The sequence below is a fragment of the Homarus americanus genome, unplaced genomic scaffold (assembly GCF_018991925.1).
Source record: "Homarus americanus isolate GMGI-L3 unplaced genomic scaffold, GMGI_Hamer_2.0 scaffold34921, whole genome shotgun sequence".
Lineage (NCBI taxonomy): Eukaryota > Metazoa > Arthropoda > Malacostraca > Decapoda > Nephropidae > Homarus > Homarus americanus.
In genome coordinates, this window is record NW_024741901.1 from 22,737,225 (window position 1) to 22,759,195 (window position 21,971).

Below are 21,971 nucleotides of genomic sequence, written 5' to 3' on the forward strand. Positions count from 1 at the left end.
GGTAGAACACAGGTAGAGGGTAGAGCACAGGTAGATAAGGCCAATAAAACCTGCTATATACCAATATTCTATACCTCTCACTGAGTTCTTTTACGTTATGGTTTGTCATGGGAATGAGTGAAGCTTCTTTACTTGTGGAATGAGAACTGTTTTGTTACCATTGTGTGTGTGTGTGAGAGAGAGAGAGCACAAATCACGGGCGAAATTATAATGGAAACTTGACCATGAAGTATGCAAAAGGTGAACCAGCTGTGTTGTAAGTCTGTGTGGAGGTGAGGAGGAGGAAGGGGGCATTAGGGGAAAGGGGAGGAGGAAGGGGGGTATTAGAGGAGAGGAGGAGGAGGAAGGGGGTATTAGAGGAAAGGGGAGGAGAAAGAGAAAGGGGGATTAGAGGAGAGGTGAGGAGGAGGAAGGGGGTATTAGGGGAAAGGTGAGGAGGAGGAGGAGGAAGGGGTATTAGAGGAGAGGGGAGAAGAAGAAAGGGGGATTACAGGAAAGAAAAAACAGAAGGGAGGAGGAGGAAGGGAAGGACGAGGAAGGCGGGAATAAGGGGGCAGGGAGGGTGGGGTGATAGAGGGAAGGAGTACCCGGAAAACCACTACCACCCATATTAACACATTCTTATGAAAACTGCAAGTTACTTATGTAAAGCTAACAACGCTTCCTCCTGCCACAAGCTTCCCCTCAACCCCTTTCTCATCTCTTCACATTCATCCACGTTTTATTCTTCACCCGTTGTTGTCCTGAGAGAGTGAAAGAATGAGTGAGAGAGAGAGAGAATAATATGCCCGGGGCAGCAGTAGGAGCCATAAGCTGGTGTTGGTGAGACTTGCGCATGACTGCCTGCCACCTCCGTCAGTACCACTCTTACACCACCGTCATGCCCACAACCACATCACAGACACACCCACGTGGTGACTGGATGGTGTGAGTAGGACACTGTAGTCGGATACCCACTAACTGTTGTGATCACCACCAGGACTACCTCTCTCTACTACACCTTCCTGGTGGACTGGGGACCAAGAGAAGAGAGGCGTCTACTGTAGGTACATTACAGTACAGGCTGCTCAAGATCATCCCACCTACCTGGAAACCTGCCTCGCCGCCTCCTCTCTCCCTCCCTCCCTACCCCGGCCTTCTACTCCCTCTACCCTACACCCGCTCCACCCCCCCCCTCCATACTGCGACGTCCCCACCACAGTCAAGGTCACTCCGCCCACACCACAGCCCACCTCGCTTCACCCTCCCGCAGTCTGCCCTCCACACCTCTCTCCTCACCACTTTACCTGTCTCTCCCTCACCTGCCCGTCTCACTCGCCTACCTGTCTCTCCCTCACCTGCCCGTCTCTCCCTCACCTGCCCGTCTCACTCGCCTACCTGTCTCTCCCTCACCTGCCCGTCTCTCCCTCACCTGCCCGTCTCACTCGTCTCTCCTCACCTGCCTGTCTCACTCCACCTACCTGTCTCTCCCTCACCTGCCCGTCTCACTCATCTACCTGTCTCTACCTCACCTACCTGTGGTGGTGAAGGCAGGTAGTAGCGGTGGTGGGAGACAGGCAGGTAGGAGGGAGGGAGGGATGGAGGAGGGGTAGGTAGCAAGCAGGAGAGAGGGAGGAGGTAGGCAGGAGAAGGGGAGGGAGGGAGAGATGAGGAAGTAGTAGCAGGAGGGAGGGTAAAATGGAGGAGGAGGGGGGGGGGAGGGGGTGGGAGCAGCAATAGGCAGAAGCGGGTTTGAGCGTTGTGTTAAGAATGTCCGGTCCTTTCTAATGCCAGTGATGTTCCTCCGTCAGAACCCACCTTTACCATCTCTAGACCCCCGAGCTTCTCTCTCTCTCCCACACAATGGTTGACTATTTCCTCTTCACGTAAGCAAGTATAATTTGTTTAAGTAAGAGACAGAGTTGGGAAAAATAGTGAGAAGACTTGGCGAGTCATGAGGCAGTCCACCATCACCCCCCACCAGCAGTCTTTCACAATCACTACATTACATTTGTCGCTCACCCCTTCCTAACACCCTTCCGTCCTCATCCTCACCCTGTGGTCAGCCCTAACAATCTTTCCTTCCGTATTGACAACAGTGTATTGCTTATCTCAGCGTTATCTGCCAGCCTTCCTGTGTGGTGCTACATTAACCCTTTGACGACGATGATTTAACCCTTTGACGACGATGATTTAACCCTTTGACGACGATTATTTAAACCTTTAACGACGATTATTTTACCCTTTAACGACTATGATTTGACCCTTTGACTACGATTATTTAACCCTTTGAGGACGATGGTTCAACCTTTTGACGACGATTATTTAACCCTTTGACGACGATGATTTAACCCTTTAACGATGATTATTTAACCCGTAGGGACTCGATAGATTAACTTATTTGAGATCTTATTGTCTAATATCCTCGTATATACCAAGTTTAATTAAAATCCATTATTATCATTTGTTCAAATATCATGCCCTGTATCTCTCACTTAAGAATATTTACACAGCGAATACCCTCAAATTTGGGAGACAAAATACCGATTACCAGTATACGATGAGACCCAAGGAGAGCAGCGTCGCGTATTAACATCAGCTGAAGTTGATCTCCAGGTATCACGTTCACATCTCTGACCGTCTGAGATCACCTTCCTCGACGCTGCCGCCGGCGACTTCCAGAACACGAGAATGAATGTCTGTAGACGAGTGTGGGGGGTTTCCTTCATACACACCACACCCCTATCCCCCTCTTCCTCCACACCCCTATCCCCTCCCACACCACACCCCTACCCCCTGCCACACCACAACCCTATCCCTCTCACATCCCTATCCCCTCCCACACCACACCCCTACCCCCCTCCCGCACTATCTCCACTAGTCCTATAATTCACTCCTGGACTAGGTACTGTACACAAACACTTTTGGTTCATCAATACATACATACAGGCAGGCAGACAGCACACAGTACACGGCGTAGTGAACTAGTGGTGATAATGTGAAGCAATAAGTGATCGTGTAGGGGCCCCACAAAGTACTCACTATTTACATACATGATGAACCATAACATTAACGAAACGTTTGGTTGTGTTTTTATAAGACTCCATATACTGTACACTTGGATGTTGATGTGACGGACGGACGGACTGTTATAAAACAATAAGTTCACGACGAGTGTTTTACTGACCAGTCTTAACCTCCCATATTAAACATAGGCTCCAGTATGTTATAGTTGTGCTAGACGATCAACACATCCGGCTGAGTTTGACCAGTCAATGTGTATGGCTGACCAGTCCCTCCACTTTCTCCTACTTGCAGACGACTGTGTGTGTGTGTGTGTGTGTGTGTGTGTGTCTTGGCGCGCGTGCATGACAAAATAAAAAAATCCACGTACAGTGTGTAAATACCAGTGTATGTCAGATAACAACGTAAAATAATTTAAATCAGAAACAACAACACTACGCTTCACAAAACAAAACATACTGTACACTGTGTATGTAGGCTACATGAGGCACCCAACGCGCATTACAGCAAGCAGCACAAACATCATGTGTCGTGTGCAAAGGTTCACACATGCAAGTCAGATGCGGTTACAGGAGATGAAAACATAATACTGATTACAGTAAGTATAACAGTATTGCAGCAACTTAACATATTATACTGTATGATGAGAAGGGAGGGAAAATGACCGTTTAGTTCATTAAACAGAGTTGTTGAGGGGCCACAGCTGTCTCCAGTTGTGGCCACTATTACCAGTACAGTATGTCAAAACCAGCGGGACCTTTTCTGATGTACTAGGACAGGTACACATGACCTGTGGTGTACTAGGACAGGTACACATGACCTGTGGTGTACTAGGACAGGTACACATGACCTGTGGTGTACTAGGACAGGTACACATGACCTGTGGTGTACTAGGACAGGTACACATGACCTGTGGTGTACTAGGACAGGTACACATGACCTGTGGTGTACTAGGACAGGTACACATGACCTGTGGTGTACTAGGACAGGTACACATGACCTGTGGTGTACTAGGACAGGTACACATGACCTGTGGTGTACTAGGACAGGTACACATGACCTGTGGTGTACTAGGACAGGTACACATGACCTGTGGTGTACTAGGACAGGTACACATGACCTGTGGTGTACTAGGACAGGTACACATGACCTGTGGTGTACTAGGACAGGTACACATGACCTGTGGTGTACTAGGACAGGTACACATGACCTGTGGTGTACTAGGACAGGTACACATGACCTGTGAAGGGTAATGCTACAGACATTGATTGACCAATATTCATGCTGCAGGTTATGGAGAGAAGTGACAGGAGGAGAAGATCACTAGTCGAGAGGAGCAACGAGTGAAGGAGGCGAATCGTGATGAGTCTCTCGTACCTGCAACTAATACACAAGAGGAATGTTTTGCGTGTGTGTGTGTGTGTGTGTGAGAGGGGGTGTTGTGGTGGATTGAATTTCACTGGATCACTGACCAATGAAATATTAATAAAAACAAACGAACAAGTGAAGCGGTGGATCATTTGATGTGGACGGAAGGTGTAGAGGGACTGCAGGCTGTTATTAAGTGATTAGTTTGAGAGATGGTTTATATTTTACCATAATGTAGGACCGTGGTACACCATCACTCACGTGCCAGAGGATCTTGCTTTTGAGAGAGAAAGAGAGAGTTTTGGCGGTAGTAAAGGCTATTTCTACCACCATCGTGATATGGGAGACTTTAACTGGTGAGGGACAAAAGGGTTGTAGGATAAACTGTGTGAGACGTTATCAATAATAAGTAGCAGGAGAGAGAGACCGTGTTCAAGATCGGCTTTACTTAACAAGTGATGATCCATTTACGACTCGACTCAGGAGAGTGCATGGACCGAACCTCACTCATCAGTCACAAGTAAAACGGAACAAGTTTTATCTTAAGTGTGGATTTATGTAAACAAGTTTCGTTCCAGCACCCGAGGGACAACTTTTGTAAACACTTTTGGGGAGGAATATAGTGTGTTCGGAAATAAAAAAAAATTGTACGGGAGATACTCTTGTGTTACTGTACAAGGGCGCGTAGAAGCTAAGTGGCAAATACCTTAGGGTGTTATTGGTAAGTTTCCAAAGAGTATATATTTAAAATCAATTAAGCTGGACACCGTTATATATAAAAGAAATGTAATGAATGAATGTTATCGCCACAACAGCCAGGGTCACGGGCACAACGTATTTTTACCTCAATGGTGAAGGAAACTTTACAAATACAGGGTATTCCCACAAAACCGAGAGGTAATAGTTGTCAATACAATAACTTTATAATTACGTCAAATATGGATCCCATGTCCCAATTGATATAACATAACGTCTCTTAACACTGCCAACAGCATAAGTATTTACTATACTACTAATCTTAAATTTTGTGCTGAAATACAGGTCACTCACTCAACATACAGGTCACTCACTCAACATACAGGTCACTCACTCAACATACAGGTCACTCACTCAACATACAGGTCACTCACTCAAAATACAGGTCACTCACTCAACATACAGGTCACTCACTCAACATACAGGTCACCACTCAACATACAGGTCACTCAAACATACAGGTCACTCACTCAACATACAGGTCACTCACTCAACATACAGGTCACTCACTCAACATACAGGTCACTCACTCAACATACAGGTCACTCACTCAACATACAGGTCACTCACTCAACATACAGGTCACTCACTCAACATACAGGTCACTCATACAGGTCACTCACTCAACATACAGGTCACTCACTCAACATACAGGTCACTCACTCAACATACAGATCACTCAACAACAACAACAATAATAATAATAATAATAATAATAATAATAATAATAATAATAATAATAACAGTAATAGTAATAATAATAGTAATAGTAATAATAATTATAATAATAACAACTGGTCATGAACATGTTAACATTCTCTCAAACAAAAGACCAACCATCAAGACCACTTATATCACCTCACTTTAAACACTACTAAGTCTGATAATATAATACAGCGTTGAGTACAAACTTTACAAGTGCGGGGTCTTTAAATACGAAGCATCAAGTGTGAGTGGCACACTTAGTGAAGCCAACGATAAAGGTAAACAAACTCGGCTGACGGCCTACTTTTACTACAAGCTGAAGGAGCTACTGATACTGGCTCACAGTGTTACTGATACTGGCTCACAGTGTTACTGATACTGGCTCAGTGTTACTGATACTGGCCCACAAGAGAGGGAGGGGGGGAGCATGACTAAGGTACAGGTGTAGGTGACTCAGCCTCTCGCCTAATTCGCTGTAACACTTGTACTTGATCGTCACACACCTCACCCCTGCCACCACCTACCACACACCCCTGCCTGGTTATTGTAATGGTGTTGGAGGGGTGGTGCTGGAGGGGTGGTACTGGGGGTGGTGTACAGGAGTACAAGTATAGTTGTTACACTGTGCCGCGTGTACCGGAAACGCCCAGATAACTGTGCAGTGCCACGCGCCCCATACACATACGTCAGTGTTGTTAGTGACACACACACACACACACACACACACACACACACACACACACACACACACGCGCGCGCGCGCGCGCGCCCTGTCAGTCCCTTGTCCCATCCATGAACCCTGAGACTCGTGAACACCTGAATCCGGCACATCACACGACCCAGTGCACCACCTATGAGTCTAACATTGCGTGAGGTCTCAGATTCACGAGTCTCGGGTCTGAGGACTGTACATAACACGCGACATACAGTTAAACACTGTTTGTTATTGTTTATTAAAAACAACAATAAACATCGTTGCTCTTTTATTAATACTGAAGTCACGAGAGTAGCTGTGTCCCGATGCCAACTTCCGCACACCAGTCCAACACTACCACAACCCTGTCACATTAACATGATAAACGTAAGTAGTGAGGGCGGCAGTAAATCATGTACAAGAAATAAGTACTAAGATACCGTCGACACAGACAGTGAAGGCGAGGGAGGCCATCCTGTAACGTACTAAAGGTCGTGTTCACAGATAACGCACCCTCCCTTATCACCATCATGGTGGAGTCACTACCATTATGATAGGACGTCACCAATACTACCATCATGGCAAGGAGTTACTATCACCACCATCATGGTAGGGAGTCATTATCACCACCATCATGGTAGGGAGTTACTATCACCACCATCATGGTAGGGAGTTACTATCACCACCATCATGGCAAGGAGTTACTATCACCACCATCATGGTAGGGAGTCACTATCACCACCATCATGGTAGGGAGTCATTATCACCACCATCATGGTAGGGTCACTATCAATCACACCACCATCATGGTAGGGAGTCATCAGGTAGAACACCACCATCATGGTAGGGAGTTACTATCACCACCATCATGGTAGGGAGTTACTATCACCACCATCATGGCAAGGAGTTACTATCACCACCATCATGGTAGGGAGTCACTATCACCACCATCATGGTAGGGAGTCATTATCACCACCATCATGGTAGGGTCACTATCAATACGACTTTCTTAACAAGGTGAACTTTGAAGAGTGTAAACTGCCTTTTTTACTCCACACCTTCCTGGTAACATACAGTATACACCTGTTAAGTTCAAAAGTGATAACATAAATCAGTTTTGATCAGATTAAATAATAAAAATAGCGATTTCGTTTACAAAATTAATCTGTGAGAATACAGAAAGGAAACTGACAAACTGTTACGATAAGTTGTAAGCTGTGTAAGAAATTGTGAGACAGGCCAGGGTGGTGACATGATCCTGGTCTGTGTGAGAGATGACCTACTTGGTGAAGGAAAATACATGCCTTGCCAGAATGAAAATCAGGTGAAACAAACAATAAAGGTAAACAAGATCAAATATACACGATGCACATTACTGTCAGCAGCACCTAGCTTCTTCACTAAATTAAACAGGTCTTCAAAACAAAGCTCAAAACAAGCTACATCAATGCTGTATGTACAAAAGTGATTATATATATATATATATATATATATATATATATATATATATATATATATATATATATATATATATATATATATATATCGATAACAACGGCACCTTAGCTAAGGTGCCTGCTGTTTCTTTTCCGTGTGATTTTATCAAGATTTATGTTATCTACGTTTTCATTGTGGATCTACATGATATATATATATATATATATATATATATATATATATATATATATATATATATATATATATATATATATATATATATATATATATATATATATATATGTGATGGTCTGCACGAACACCCAGAGTGGAACTGATGAAAATCAAAATTAATAAAGTACCTGTGGCTGCGTGGACGCTTCACTGGCTGCTGAAGACGATGCTGCTGAACTGACGGAGCGGTTGTCTACCTCGTCGTGGTGATGGCCGTTGCTAACAGGAGCGGAGGGGAGAAAATCTTGCGTAGGTGGTGGTGGTGCCTTCTCTCTGGCCGAAGTCAAGACGATCACATTGTCCTGTGTACTGCGCACAACGATGTTCTTACTCTTGTAGTACTTGTCCGCCTTCGGGTCTAACAGTAGCAGCCTCGTTTCTCCTGGTACAGCCTTGATCCTCTGAACGACCTGTCAACACATAAGACATGACATTATTAATCCGACAAGAGGCACCACTATTACACATGACCACAGATGATGCACCACCAACACACACATAATGCACCACCACACTTAAGGAAACCATTATTAACATACATTAAGGTAAGCGCTGTTTATTGATAGTGAGTGGGTGGGTGTGTGTTGAGTAAGTTCATCTACACTAATATGGGTGGGTCACTTCACCGGGTTAGTGTTGTGGGAAACTTGCAAAGGACTGTGGTGACAGTGTCAACTTAATCAGTTCCTCCCTTCCCCCCCCCCCGTACACACGCTACTGATAAAAATACGTCTTGTTCCAGAACTCTGTGAACACTATAACAAATACATGAAGACGCCAAAGTAAGTAAATAATGCGGATTAATTTTCTAGTGAGGAAGGTAAGGCCTTCCCCACACCTGCTGAGAAGGCCATGTTTCTCAACGTCTCTCTTACGCTGTGTAGGCAAACTTCACTTCAATAATCATGCTTATTTCATAACAAACCTCGTTGTGAATTATGGCACACATGTTGTTGTACAGTCGTGTACACAAAAGGCCTGGAAGCTTCGTCTTACTAGGTGAGTAACAATAATTATTTAAGTTATTTCTATTACACAAGATTGTATAGATGAGACATGAGACAGTGGAATGCCCTAAGTCTTTTATCCTCTCATGTTGTCTATTTAGGGCGACGTGTTTACATTTTGTCACTGTACACACTGAGCTGCCACATACAGTATACTGGTAGAGTAGCCAAGACAGCCTAGCTTAACGTTACTACATCTGTTAGTCTGATCAGTTTTCGTTGCTCCACCAATTAAATAATGGACTCTGGTAGAATAGGTTGAAGAACGTCCGAATATCTGCACAGTTTTGTGTACTGTCTGAGGGTAAGCCATTTTTAATTATGGTACATTTATTGGGAAAAGTTTTCTTCCATATATTCGGAAATGAGCATAATAGCATCACAAATGGCGTGTTTTCATAATCAAGGTATACAGCGAAACCAATCAGTGTATAATAACAGGTATCGCCTTCTTTCTGCTCTATAAATTGCTAACCCCATTAACAAAGAACAAATTTTTGCCAATAGTTTTGTAATTATACCCGACGATATCACAAGTGTGGTGTCTAGACTTATTCTTACAGTCAAAGATCACAATAAAGACAGTTTGAATATTAAAAATATTCATCTAACCTTTTTTTCAGATGTGAGACCACGGCATCTGGTAAGAGAACAGAACAATATTTAACTCCAAAAACGTCACAGGCAGATATATGATATGTATTTTATGTGATGTAGAGGCTCCAGATGACACGTCCTAACTGTGAACACATTCTACCATGTCTGTAACGCAGATACAAGGCCAAATGTCTCCTATCCAGAAACTTGCTCCGCATTCTCACAAACAAAAACACTAGCTACCGAGGCCTGAAGACCACCAGCCTCCCTCCAAGACCTGTTCTGTAGATGTCAGACGATCATCAAGACAAGTATACTATCTGCGTGTCAGTAAAGGATGGGTATATGACAAAAGGCGTATAACCTTATTTACTAACATGTTACAGACGAGACAGATATGTGAAGAGATCCTTAAGGTGAGAACCATTAACAAATGCTGTGAACTTCGCTCACACGTCAAGCTCCGAGTCTAGGCAATATCAAAAAGCTCTCTGATCACTCGCAGTCAACAGATTCCACTCAAATTGGATGATGCAAAACTTTTCAACCCCGATGCAGAGATAAAAGCCGACGGCATGGAATTTCACTTGTTACGAAAAACTACAATTACACTTACCAAATCTAGTGTTGAGCCCATGAGTAGTAAGATGACATCAAAGCTGACCTCGTTCCTGATTTCCTTTGGCGTTCCTGAGGTCAGACAACAGGAAACGTGTACACAAGAACTTGAGATTGAATTACCTGACATCATCCATGTTTTCTCCACTGACCATCGGAGGCTCCTCGTTGCACACACACACACACACACACACACACACACACACACACACACACACACACAATAACAAAAGACTACAAAGACATAACCATAAGACCACCTCCCATCATCGAGATTAGATTGATTGTTTCAGTGCCAACAGCCATGGCCTCTGCATCCGGGAGAGCCGGAAGGGTCAAGACGTACCTGGCGCTCCTCTCGGAGCAGCCAGGTCAACTGTTAAGTTGGCCCATACCAACTCCCTCCCCTGAACCCTCCTCCCCACCGGAATATCAACAAGTTCTCGCCAGAAGTTGCAATTTCATTTAGGAAAGGGAATGGAACCAGTGTTAAACAGAGGTGAACAGTGCGTAAGTCAGTGAGAACAACTCAACAGTAACAGTCGTACCAAAGTTAACCTTCACACAGTGAGGTCCCAGGTACCCAGTGATAACGGCCCGTGAGACCCAACAACAACCAGCGATGTGTTAATCCGTCTACGATAGGAAGGACTGGGACCACACCTCACTCATAGAACACCGTCTGTGAGGGAATTACTACACCACGTGAGGCCCCTCATAACACCATCTGAGGGAACTACTACACCACGTGAGGCCCCTCATAACACCATCTGTGAGGGAATTACTACACCACGTGAGGCCCCTCATAACACCATCTGTGAGGGAATTACTACACCACGTGAGGCCCCTCATAACACCATCTGTGAGGGAATTACTACACCACGTGGTCCCTCCTAACACCATCTGGAGGGAGTTACTACACCACGTGAGGCCCCTCATAACACCATCTGTGAGGGAATTACTACACCACGTGAGGCCCCTCATAACACCATCTGTGAGGGAATTACTACACCACGTGGTCCCTCCTAACACCATCTGGGAGGGAGTTACTACACTACGTGTTTGCTGTTCAACACCTACAATAATCTGTATGTTCACTGTATGTTCCATTACCTTTCTCTACTGAAGGCTTTTGTTAAACTACCAATGTATGTAATAAGTCATTTATGTCCAATGTATATTTTCAGCCTTCGGGCTGCAGAACTTTTTTAATAAACAGTTAATTATTATTATTATTATTATTATTAGATAATATCACTGCCCGAGTCGCCCAGAGAGTTCTTGGAGACATGGCAATGACGTGACTTCAGCGGCCAAAACAACATACGCTAGTCTGGTACTTTATACACACAAGTGGTGACGACAAGCTACTGTATGTTGAATTCATTAAGTTTTGAATCACCTTGCGCTTGGAATACTCAACTCTGAATAGCCGTGTGTCTCCTAATATTGTCACGGATAAGGAGCAATAATGCGTTGTGCTTTCCCCGGTAGTAAAAACATCCATCCGTACTACTACTACTACTACTACTAATAATAATAATAATAATAATAATAATAATAATAATTAACGGTTTATTGAAAAAGTTCTGCAGCCCGAAGGCTGAAAATATACATTGGACATAAATGACTTATTACATACATTGGTGGTTTAACAAAAGCCTTCATTAGAGAAAGGTAAAGGAACATACAGTGAACATACAGATTATTGTAGTGTTGAACAGCAAACACGTAGTGTAGTAACTCCCTCCCAGATGGTGTTAGGAGGGACCTCACGTGGTGTAGTAGTTCCCTCACAGATGGTGTTATGAGGGGCCTCACGTGGTGTAGTAATCCTCACAGATGGTGTTATGAGGGGCCTCACGTGGTGTAGTTCCTCACAGATGGTGTTATGCGGGACCTCACGTGGTGTAGTAATTCCCTCACAGATGGTGTTATGAGGGACCTGACGTGGTGTAGTAATTCCCTCACAGATGGTGTTATGCGGGACCTCACGTGGTGTAGTAATTCCCTCACAGATGGTGTTATGAGGGACCTGACGTGGTGTAGTAGTTCCCTCACAGACGGTGTTATGAGGGGCCTCACGTGGTGTAGTAATTCCCTCACAGACGGTGTTATATGAGGTGTGGTCCCAGGCCTTCCTATCGTAGACGGATTAACACATCGCTGGTTGTTGTTGGGTCTCACGGGCCGTTATCACTGGGTACCTGGGACCTCACTGTGTGAAGGTTAACTTGGGTGCGACTGTTACTGTTGAGTTGTTCTCACTGACTTATGCACTGTGTTGGTATGACGGTATTGGTAGACACGAGTGAACCTCTGCGGGGTAGGAACGTCCCACACGGGTGAACCACAGATTTGATGGACAAGAGACAAATCACAATCCTTTGTCTGACATTCAGCCAACATTTACATTAGCTGTGTTACGAAGAGAAGATCCAGACTGATAAATGTTAATAAATTATCTGCCGTTACACCCACCAGCTATAAAAACTCATACGTACTTCTGCTCAGTTTGTCTGTGGTTTAGCCTGGCTGGGATTGCACGCACACTACCACTGTGTTACCAGACTCGCCCCTACATTCTGTAACGCTACGAGACTTTCCTCATCACGTCTGTCACTCTTAAATATCGTAAGTAACCGACTGGCGTAACGCAACTTTGTGACACAGGCTTGCGTCATCATTTATGTTATCCTTCAGTACGATAACAACCTCTTAAATATGATTACTCGAGTCATCGTATTCAAGGGATTATGAGATCCAGCACCTAGTGTAGTGAAACCGCTCCATATATTTGCCTCCATTGGCGTTAACACGATTTGTTTAGTGATCTTTTTAACAACCCCAACACCTTCACATTAATACGTACTACCTACTAAAGACAGCCATATAGGAGAGTTTACTATGAGCTTCAATGATTTTTTCCTCCCTTCAGTATCCAGTCGTGTATCCATAACGTACGCAAATCCCGTAAAATTTAAACATCTTCATTTTATAAATGGTGAGGATCATATTGTTGTAATCGAAATTCATATTATGGGCTCGGATTCATTTCAAATATCTAGGTAGGAAGTTAGGCAAGATTAGGTACTGTAGGTTAGGTCAGGTTCTATCAATATGCAGGGGGTTAGGAAATTGCTAAGCTTGTTCCACTCGTCCACCACCCTATTTGTCAACCAGTTTCTTCCTGTCTCCCTCCTAAACCTAAACTTATCTAACTTGAATCCGTTGCTCCGAGTCCTGTCCATTCTATAATAGGGGCACCAGAACTGAACCGCATAATCGAAGTGTGGCCTGACTAGCGCAAGATATAGTTGCAATAAGACCTCTGCACTCTTGTTACTTACACTTCTAGATATAAAACCCAATACTCTGTTTGCCTTATTTCGAACATTAACGCACTGTTTTCTAGGCCGTAGGTCCGGCTACAAGTACCCCAAGGTCTCTTTCACAAGTCGACTTCTCTAGGTTGATGTTGTTAAGGCTGTATACATTATGGTAGGGTGGTGGTTTAAGATATGGCAGGGTGGTGGTGTAAGATATGGTAGGGTGGTGGTGTAAGATATGGTAGGGTGGTGGTGGTGTAAGATATGGTAGGGTGGTGGTGGTTTAAGATATGGCAGGGTGGTGGTGGTGTTGTAAGATATGGTAGGGTGGTGGTGGTGTACGATATGGTAGGGTGGTGGTGTAAGATATGGTAGGGTGGTGGTGGTTTAAGATATGGCAGGGTGGTGGTGGTGTTGTAAGATATGGTAGGGTGGTGGTGGTTTAAGATATGGCAGGGTGGTGGTGTAAGATATGGTAGGGTGGTGGTGTAAGATATGGTAGGGTGGTGGTGGTTTAAGATATGGGTAGGGTGTGGTGTGGTGTAAGATATGTGGTAGGGTGGTGGTGGTTTAAGATATGGTAGGGTGGTGGTGGTGTAAGACAGGCAGAGGTGTGTGTAAGATATGGGTAAGATATGGCAGGGTGGTGGTGGTGTTGTAAGATATGGTAGGGTGGTGGTGGTGTACGATATGGTAGGGTGGTGGTGTAAGATATGGTAGGGTGGTGGAAGATATGGTAGGATGGTGCGTCTCGTCCCAGAACACAAGTGTAGGTGTGAGAGCGCGACACCTGCCACCACACGACCCTGGTGAAGGTCATCACAAACTGAACATTTAGGTCAACAGTGCAAACGCCTGGCTCGTTAATCTCCTCCATCACTCCACCACCAGAATACTCCTACACCTCCACCAGTCACTCCACCACCGGAGGACTCCTACACCTCCACCACAAAAACACATATGGTCATGTCAAACATCGCGTACTGTACACTGAGGAAACAGTGTTATATGGAACACCACGCATGGACCTCAGTGTTAAGGACAGGAGGACAACTTGTAATCACTCCGGTTGTAACACAAGCTATTCCTAGTTATGTCTACATGTTAACTTGTTAAGTACTTATGTCCATGAAGCCGTCACCAGGTGGTGCTAGTTGAGGTGACAGTCACCCGTTAAAGCAGTTGCTCTTGGTGAGGGGGGATCCGCGCTAGGTGGGTAACCTTGTGGAGGAAAGTGACCCCACCTGTTGGTGAGTGGATGGGGCCACTTATTGGTGAGTGGGAAGAAGGTGGTGTCATTTGTTAGCGTGTAGGGAGTGGGCGGGACCACTTGGTGAGTGGGTCTGGCCGGTGTGCGAGTCGGTAACCCGTTGTATCCTCCGCAAAGTTTCCTTGACCTTGTGGGAAGTTGAATGATCAAATAGTCTATAGATTCCTTGGTGGTCGCGGTCGTTTGAACTTTTGGACGACGCAATTCAGTAACTTTCTTCAACATTTACCGTACATAAAACAATCACCGGCCGTCAGGAATGTACAACCAGGGGCAGTAATTGCGCCCCCCCCTCCCCTCAAGTCAGCCAGTGAAGCCCGATATTGACATAATGCAACATCTCCAGCCACGATAGTTCCAGAACTACCCAGCAATGTTTAGACAGGGGGAAGGGGGGGGGGAGATGGGTTGTGCAATCACCAGGCCTTCACATGCTGTGGCTCTGACTACTCTGGGAGGGGCAATTACTGCTTCCGACGGTATATACATTGTGAGGTAAACAGTTCTCTGCCACAAGTATTGTTCCTCGGCTGGGGGCGACCACAACCTAAATCTGATGAGTGTGGCTGAGTTGAGAGACCGTAGTTGTCCCTTCTCCCTCCATCGACGTGTTTACATAACTCGTATTGCCATATGCAGTTGTTATTACCCTCCTCTCATCCTTCACCACCAGTTGTTATTACCCTCCTCTCATCCTTCACTACCAGTTGTTATTACCCTCCTCTCATCCTTCACTACCAGTTGTTATTACCCTCCTCTCATCCTTCACTACCAGTTGTTATTACCCTCCTCTCATCCTTCACCACCAGTTGTTGTACCCTCCTCTCATCCTTCACTACCAGTTGTTATTACCCTCCTCTCATCCTTCACTACCAGTTGTTATTACCCTCCTCTCATCTTCACTACCAGTTGTTATACCCTCTATCATCCTTCACTACCAGTTGTTATTACCCTCCTCTCATCCTTCACTACCAGTTGTTATTACCCTCCTCTCATCTTTCACCACCGTTATTCCCTCTCATCCTTCACCACCATTGTACCCTCCTCTACCAGTTGTTATTACCCTCTCTCATCCTTCACTACCAGTTGTTACCCTCTCATCCTTCACTACCAGTTGTTATTACCCTCCTCTCATCCTTCACTACCAGTTGTTATTACCTCTCTCTCATCTTTCCCTACCAGTTGTTATTACCCTCCTCTCATCCTTCACTACCAGTTGTTATTACCCTCCTCTCATCCTTCCTGTTGTTATTACCTCCTCTCATCCTTCACTACCAGTTGTTAATACCCTCCTCTCATCCTTCACTACCAGTTGTTATTACCCTCCTCTCATCCTTCACTACCAGTTGTTATTACCCTCCTCTCATCCTTCACACAGTTGTTATTACCCTCCTCTCATCCTTCACTACCAGTTGTTTTACCCTCCTCTCATCCTTCACTACCAGTTGTTATTACCCTCCTCTCATCCTTCACTACCAGTTGTTATACCCTCCTCTCATCCTTCACTACCAGTTGTTATTACCCTCCTCTCATCCTTCACTACCAGTTATTTATTACCCTCCTCATCCTTCACTACCAGTTGTTATTACCTCCTCTCATCCTTCACCACATTGTTATTACCTCTCCTCATCTTCACTACCAGTTGTTATTACCCTCCTCTCATCCTTCACTACCAGTTGTTATTACCCTCCTCATCCTTCACTACCAGTTATTTATTACCCCTCCTCATCCTTCACTACAGTTGTTATACCCTCCTCTCATCCTTCACCACCAGTTATTATTACCCTCCTCATCCTTCACCACCAGTTGTTATTACCCTCCTCTCATCCTTCACTACCAGTTGTTTACCCTCCTCTCATCCTACCACCAGTTGTTATTACCCTCCTCTCATCCTTCACCACCAGTTGTTATTACCCTCCTCTCATCCTTCACCACCAGTTGTTATTACCCTCTCTCATCCTTCACCACCAATTTATTACCCTCCTCTCATCCTTCACCACCAGTTGTTATTACCCTCCTCTCATCCTTCACCACCAGTTGTTTTACCCTCTCATCCTTCACCACCAGTTGTTATTACCCTCCTCTCATCCTACCACCAGTTGTTATTACCCTCCTCTCATCCTTCACTACCAGTTGTTATTACCCTCCTCTCATCCTTCACTACCAGTTGTTACCCTCCTCTCATCCTTCACTACCAGTTAGTTATTACCCTCCTCTCATCCTTCCACCAGTTGTTATGCCACTCTCTCATCCTTCACCACCAGTTGTTATTACCTCATCCTTCACCACCAGTTGTTATTACCCTCCTTCATCCTTCACTCACCAGTTGTTATTACCTCCTCTCATCCTTCACCACCAGTTGTTATTACCTCCTCTCATCCTTCACTACCAGTTGTTATTACCCTCCTTCTTCATCCTTCACCACCAGTTGTTATTACTCCTCCTTCATCCTTCACCACCAGTTGTTATTACTCCTCCTTCATCCTTTCACCACCAGTTGTTATTACCTCCTTCATCATCCTTCACCAATTAGTTGTTACCTCCTCTCATCCTTCAATCAACTAGTTGTTATTACCCTCCTCTCATCCTTCACCAATTAGTTGTTATTACCCTCCTTTCTCATCCTTCACCAATTATTATTACCCTCCTTCTCATCCTTCACCACCAGTTATTATTACCTCCTCTCATCCTTCACTACTCAGTTGTTATTACCCTCCTATCATCCTTCACCACCAGTTGTTATTACCCTCCTCTCATCCTTCACTACCAGTTGTTATTCATATTCATCAATGTTATAATTTTTTTACAACTACAAATAAACACCGATTTCCTACAACCCAGCCTGCAGGTGTAAGGAGGACGACGTGTGGTGAGGGAGGGAGGAGGGAGACGTGTGGTGAGGGAGGGAGGAGGAGGGACACGTGTGGTGGAGTGAGGACGACGTGTGGTGAGGGAGGGAGGAGGGAGATGTGTGGAGGAGGACGACGTGTGGTGAGAGGGGAGAGGAGGTGACGATGTGGTGAGGGAGGAGGGAGGAGGACGACGTGTGGTGAGGGAGGGAGGAGGGACGTGTGGTGAAGAGGATGACGTGTGATGAGGGTGGGATGAGGGACGTGTGGTGAGGAGGACGATGTGGTGAGGGAGGAGGAGGGAGACGTGTGGTGAGGAGGGAGACGTGTGGTGAGGGAGGGAGGAGGGAGGGAGGGAGGAGGAGTGGAGACGTGTGATGAGGAGTGACGACGTGTGGTGAGGGAGGGAGGGAGGACGACGTGTGGTGAGGGAGGGAGGAGTGACACGTGTGTGGTGAGGGGAGGAGGAGTGACGTGTGGTGGAGGAGGGAGGAGGATGACGGGGGTAGGGAGGGAGGAGGATGACGTGTGGTGAGGGAGGGAGGAGGACGACGTGTGGTGAGGGAGGGAGGAGGACGACGTGTGGTGAGGGAGGGAGGAGGACGATGTGGTGAGGGGAGGGAGGAGGACGACGTGTGGTGAGGGAGGAGGGAGGAGGACGATGTGGTGAGGGAGGAGGACGACGTGTGGTGAGGGAGGGAGGAGGATGACGTGTGGTGAGGGAGGAGAAGGACGTGTGGTGAGGGGAGGAGGAGGGAGACGTGTGGTGAGGGAGGGAGGTGGCGACGTGTGGTGAGGGAGGAGGACGACGTGTGGTGAGGGAGGGAGGAGGAGGGAGACGTGTGGTGAGGAGGGACGACGTGATGAGGAGGGAGGAGGGAGACGTGTGGTGAGGAGGACGACGTGTGGTGAGGGAGGAGGAGGAGACGTGTGTGGTGAAGAGGACGACGTGTGATGAGGGTGGGATGAGAGGAGACGTGTGGTGAGGGAGGAGGTGACGACGTGTGGTGAGGAAGGGAGGGTGACGACCTGTGGTGAGGAAGGAGGTGACGACCTGTGGTGAGAAGGGAGGGTGACGACGTGTGGTGAGGAGGGAGGGTGGCGGGTGTGGTGAGGGAGGAGGAACTGTGGTGAGGAGGGAGTGACGACGTGTGAGGAGGGAGGAGTGACGACGTGTGGTGAGGGAGGGAGGTGACGATGTGTGGTGAGGGAGGTGACGACGTGTGGTGAGGGGAGGTGGTGAGCAGGGAGGGAGGACTGGTGAGGGAGGGAGGAGGTCGTGAGGGAGGGCAGGAGGAGTGGTGAAAGAGGAGGTGGTGAGGAAGGAGGTGGTGACGTGTGGTGAGGGGGAGGGGTGGCGACGTGTGGTGAGGGAGGGAGGGTGGCGACGTGTGAGGAGGTGGCGACGTGTGTGAGGAGGAGGGTGGCGACGTGTGGCGAGGGAGGGGGTGGCGACGTGTGCGGGGAGGAGGGGTGGCGACGTGTGCCGAGGGAGGAGGGGTGGCGACGTGTGGTGAGGGAGGAGTGGCGACGTGTGGTGAGGGAGGAAGGAGGATTGGCGACGTGTGGCGGGGAGGGAGGGAGGGAGGTGGCGACGTGTGGCGAGAGGGAGGAGTGGCGACGTGTGGTGAGGGATGGAGGAGTGGCGACGTGTGAGGGAGGGAGGGAGGAGTGGCGACGTGTGGTGAGGGAGGAGTGGCGACGTGTGGTGAGGGATGGAGGTGGCGATGTATGGAGGGAGGGATGGGTGGGTGACGTGTGGTGAGGAGGGGTGGCGACGTGTGGTGTGGGGAGAATGTGGTGTGGGGAGGGAGGAGTGGCGACGTGTGGTGTGGGGAGGGAGGTGGGACGGCAGTGGCGACGTGTGGTGAGGGAGGAGAGTGGCGACGTGTGATGAGGGAGGGAGGAGTGGCGGCGTGTGGGGGGAAGGGAGGAGTGGCGACGTGTGGGGAGGAGGAAGGGAGGAGTGCGATGTGGGGGGAGGGAGGAAGGGAGGAGTGGCGACGTGTGGGGGAGGAGAGGGAGGGAGGGAGGGGTGGCGACGTGTGGTGAGGGAGGAGTGGCGACGTGTGGTGAGGGAGGGAGGGAGGGAGAGGCGGCCACTGATCGCCCCTGGGCAGAAAGTGAGAGTCCGTCGTTATTGTCTACCCTGCCCCTCCACCTTCCACCCCACTACCCCAAACCACCCGCACGATTATTAACCATTTACCAGTGAATTTACAGCAGCGACGACATGTTCAGACGCTCTTAACTGCTTTACAAATAAAAACTTACATCTAACTACATATATTAAGTTATTTCTACCTGATAACTAATAAAAACGGTTATTGAAGGTAATGAATGATCACAGTCGAGGGATTTTTCCTTCACTCTACAATTATTCTTCAAATTTTAGCTTAAATATCTTTACAGTGTTTAATACAGGTGTTGGCAGTGGTATAACATCATACCGCCCTCTGACGTGTTTGTTAATTAGAGGACTTTACCTGTTTGTGGTTTTCGTTGGCAATATTTACTCCATTGACTTCAATGATACGGTCACCCTCTACTAGCCCAGCTACCTCGGCAGGAGAGTTTGGGTCTACCTGACCAATGTATTGGCCGGGTTTGGTCTTTTCTGCATGTAGATTAAACCCGTAGCCGTCAAACTCAGGCCACTGGACGATGATGGAGAGACGAGGGGCCGGAGCGTCATCTGGGATATCAGACATTGTGTAAAGGGTATTTGTTGGGTTACTTAAATACTTTTTAACAATGTAACCTGATGAAAGTTGATGTTACTGCAGCAAATATTGTCCACTAAAGACTTTCACCACAACAACTCATCACACAGACAGGAGACTGACTGACCAAACGCTATCACATTTTACACTGATATCTTTACTGCCTTGCTATTGGTGAAGCAGTCGTACGGCTTTTGTATAAATTTCATTGGGGGGAGTTTAATTAATTCATTATTCATAAATTTTAAATGAGGAGATATCACCTATAATAATAAATTAATATATATACCAGCCAAACGCTGGCTGTGCAATGATTGCGTGTGTAAAATGGTAAACCTTGTACGCCAGACAGCTGTGGTGAGGGGCAACAGGTGGGTCACGTGGGCTGAGCGTCACGGGGTACGAGAGAATGTACAGGTGGGCGAGGCCTTGTCCTGCTTTACCTGAGATTCTTACTGAATATAAATAGAATAGAAAATCATAATAGTTTAGGAACATTTGGATGTAACAGACGGAGGAGGTGTGTTTAATATTCTCTGAGTTGTGACACCTAAATGATTGTGTACGACAGTAAATTTGTCTTCACACATACGATAGTAAACTTATTACCATATATATGATAGTAAACTTGTTACCATATATACAATAGTAAACTTATTACCATATATACAATAGTAAACTTGTTACCTTCAGTATGATAGTAAACTTTTCACTTTCATGTGTACTTTTTTTCCTTTTATCCTCTTCGCCACTAATCGGCTTATGCCAACTATGTATATCACAGTAAAGTTTGTGTCATCAGCTATCCACATAACATTTAACGCAATTTTTTTCTTTTATCTATATTGTGTAGACTCCAGAATGAGGATGTAGCTGTAAGAGGATGTGAACGGCAAGTCCTCTATCCTCCAGATGCGCTGCGGATATTTACCATTGACAGGTAGTGTTGCACCAGCTGAAGGGGTGCTTGTTACACCAGCTGTTTATGCTAGGATAATGTTATTTCAGGTCATGTTAAAAGAAAAATTATTTTATCACTAAAATAACCTCATAAGGATGTTGTCCACAATTTGATATTTTTATTATTACTTGTCCAAATGACATCTGGAAGTGTATTATTACTTCTGCAACACTAATTACTTTCCTCCTATGGTTTTTCAGGGTCACTTTTTGGTGTTTTTGTATTATTCTGGATGCACTTTAGTTAAACACATTAATTTCCATTTCTAAGAAAGTGTTTTGTTCAGTCTCAATACAGTATACAGTACTGTACAGTATGTACTCCTGTGCACAGGTTCAGGAGTACGAATATAAGGATCTAGCAGCCAAAGCTGTAGAATATTGAACAGTATGGGGCTCAAAAATGGTCCTCAATAAAATT

General features: G+C 46.1%; 1 protein-coding gene across 1 annotated transcript in view; it reads right to left on the minus strand.

Moving 5' to 3' along the window:
• The window catches only part of LOC121876311 (flocculation protein FLO11-like), a 53,676-nt gene extending 32,947 nt beyond the window's left edge, over positions 1–20,729 (minus strand). Inside the window, exons 1-2 of the mRNA XM_042381365.1 lie at positions 20,354–20,729; positions 8,326–8,607 (exon numbers count right to left, since the gene is read on the minus strand). Coding sequence (XP_042237299.1) covers positions 8,326–8,607; positions 20,354–20,578 — 507 coding nt within the window. The 5' untranslated portion in view covers positions 20,579–20,729. The remainder of the gene's footprint in view (positions 1–8,325; positions 8,608–20,353) is intronic.
• Between the last annotated feature and the right edge of the window lie 1,242 nt (positions 20,730–21,971).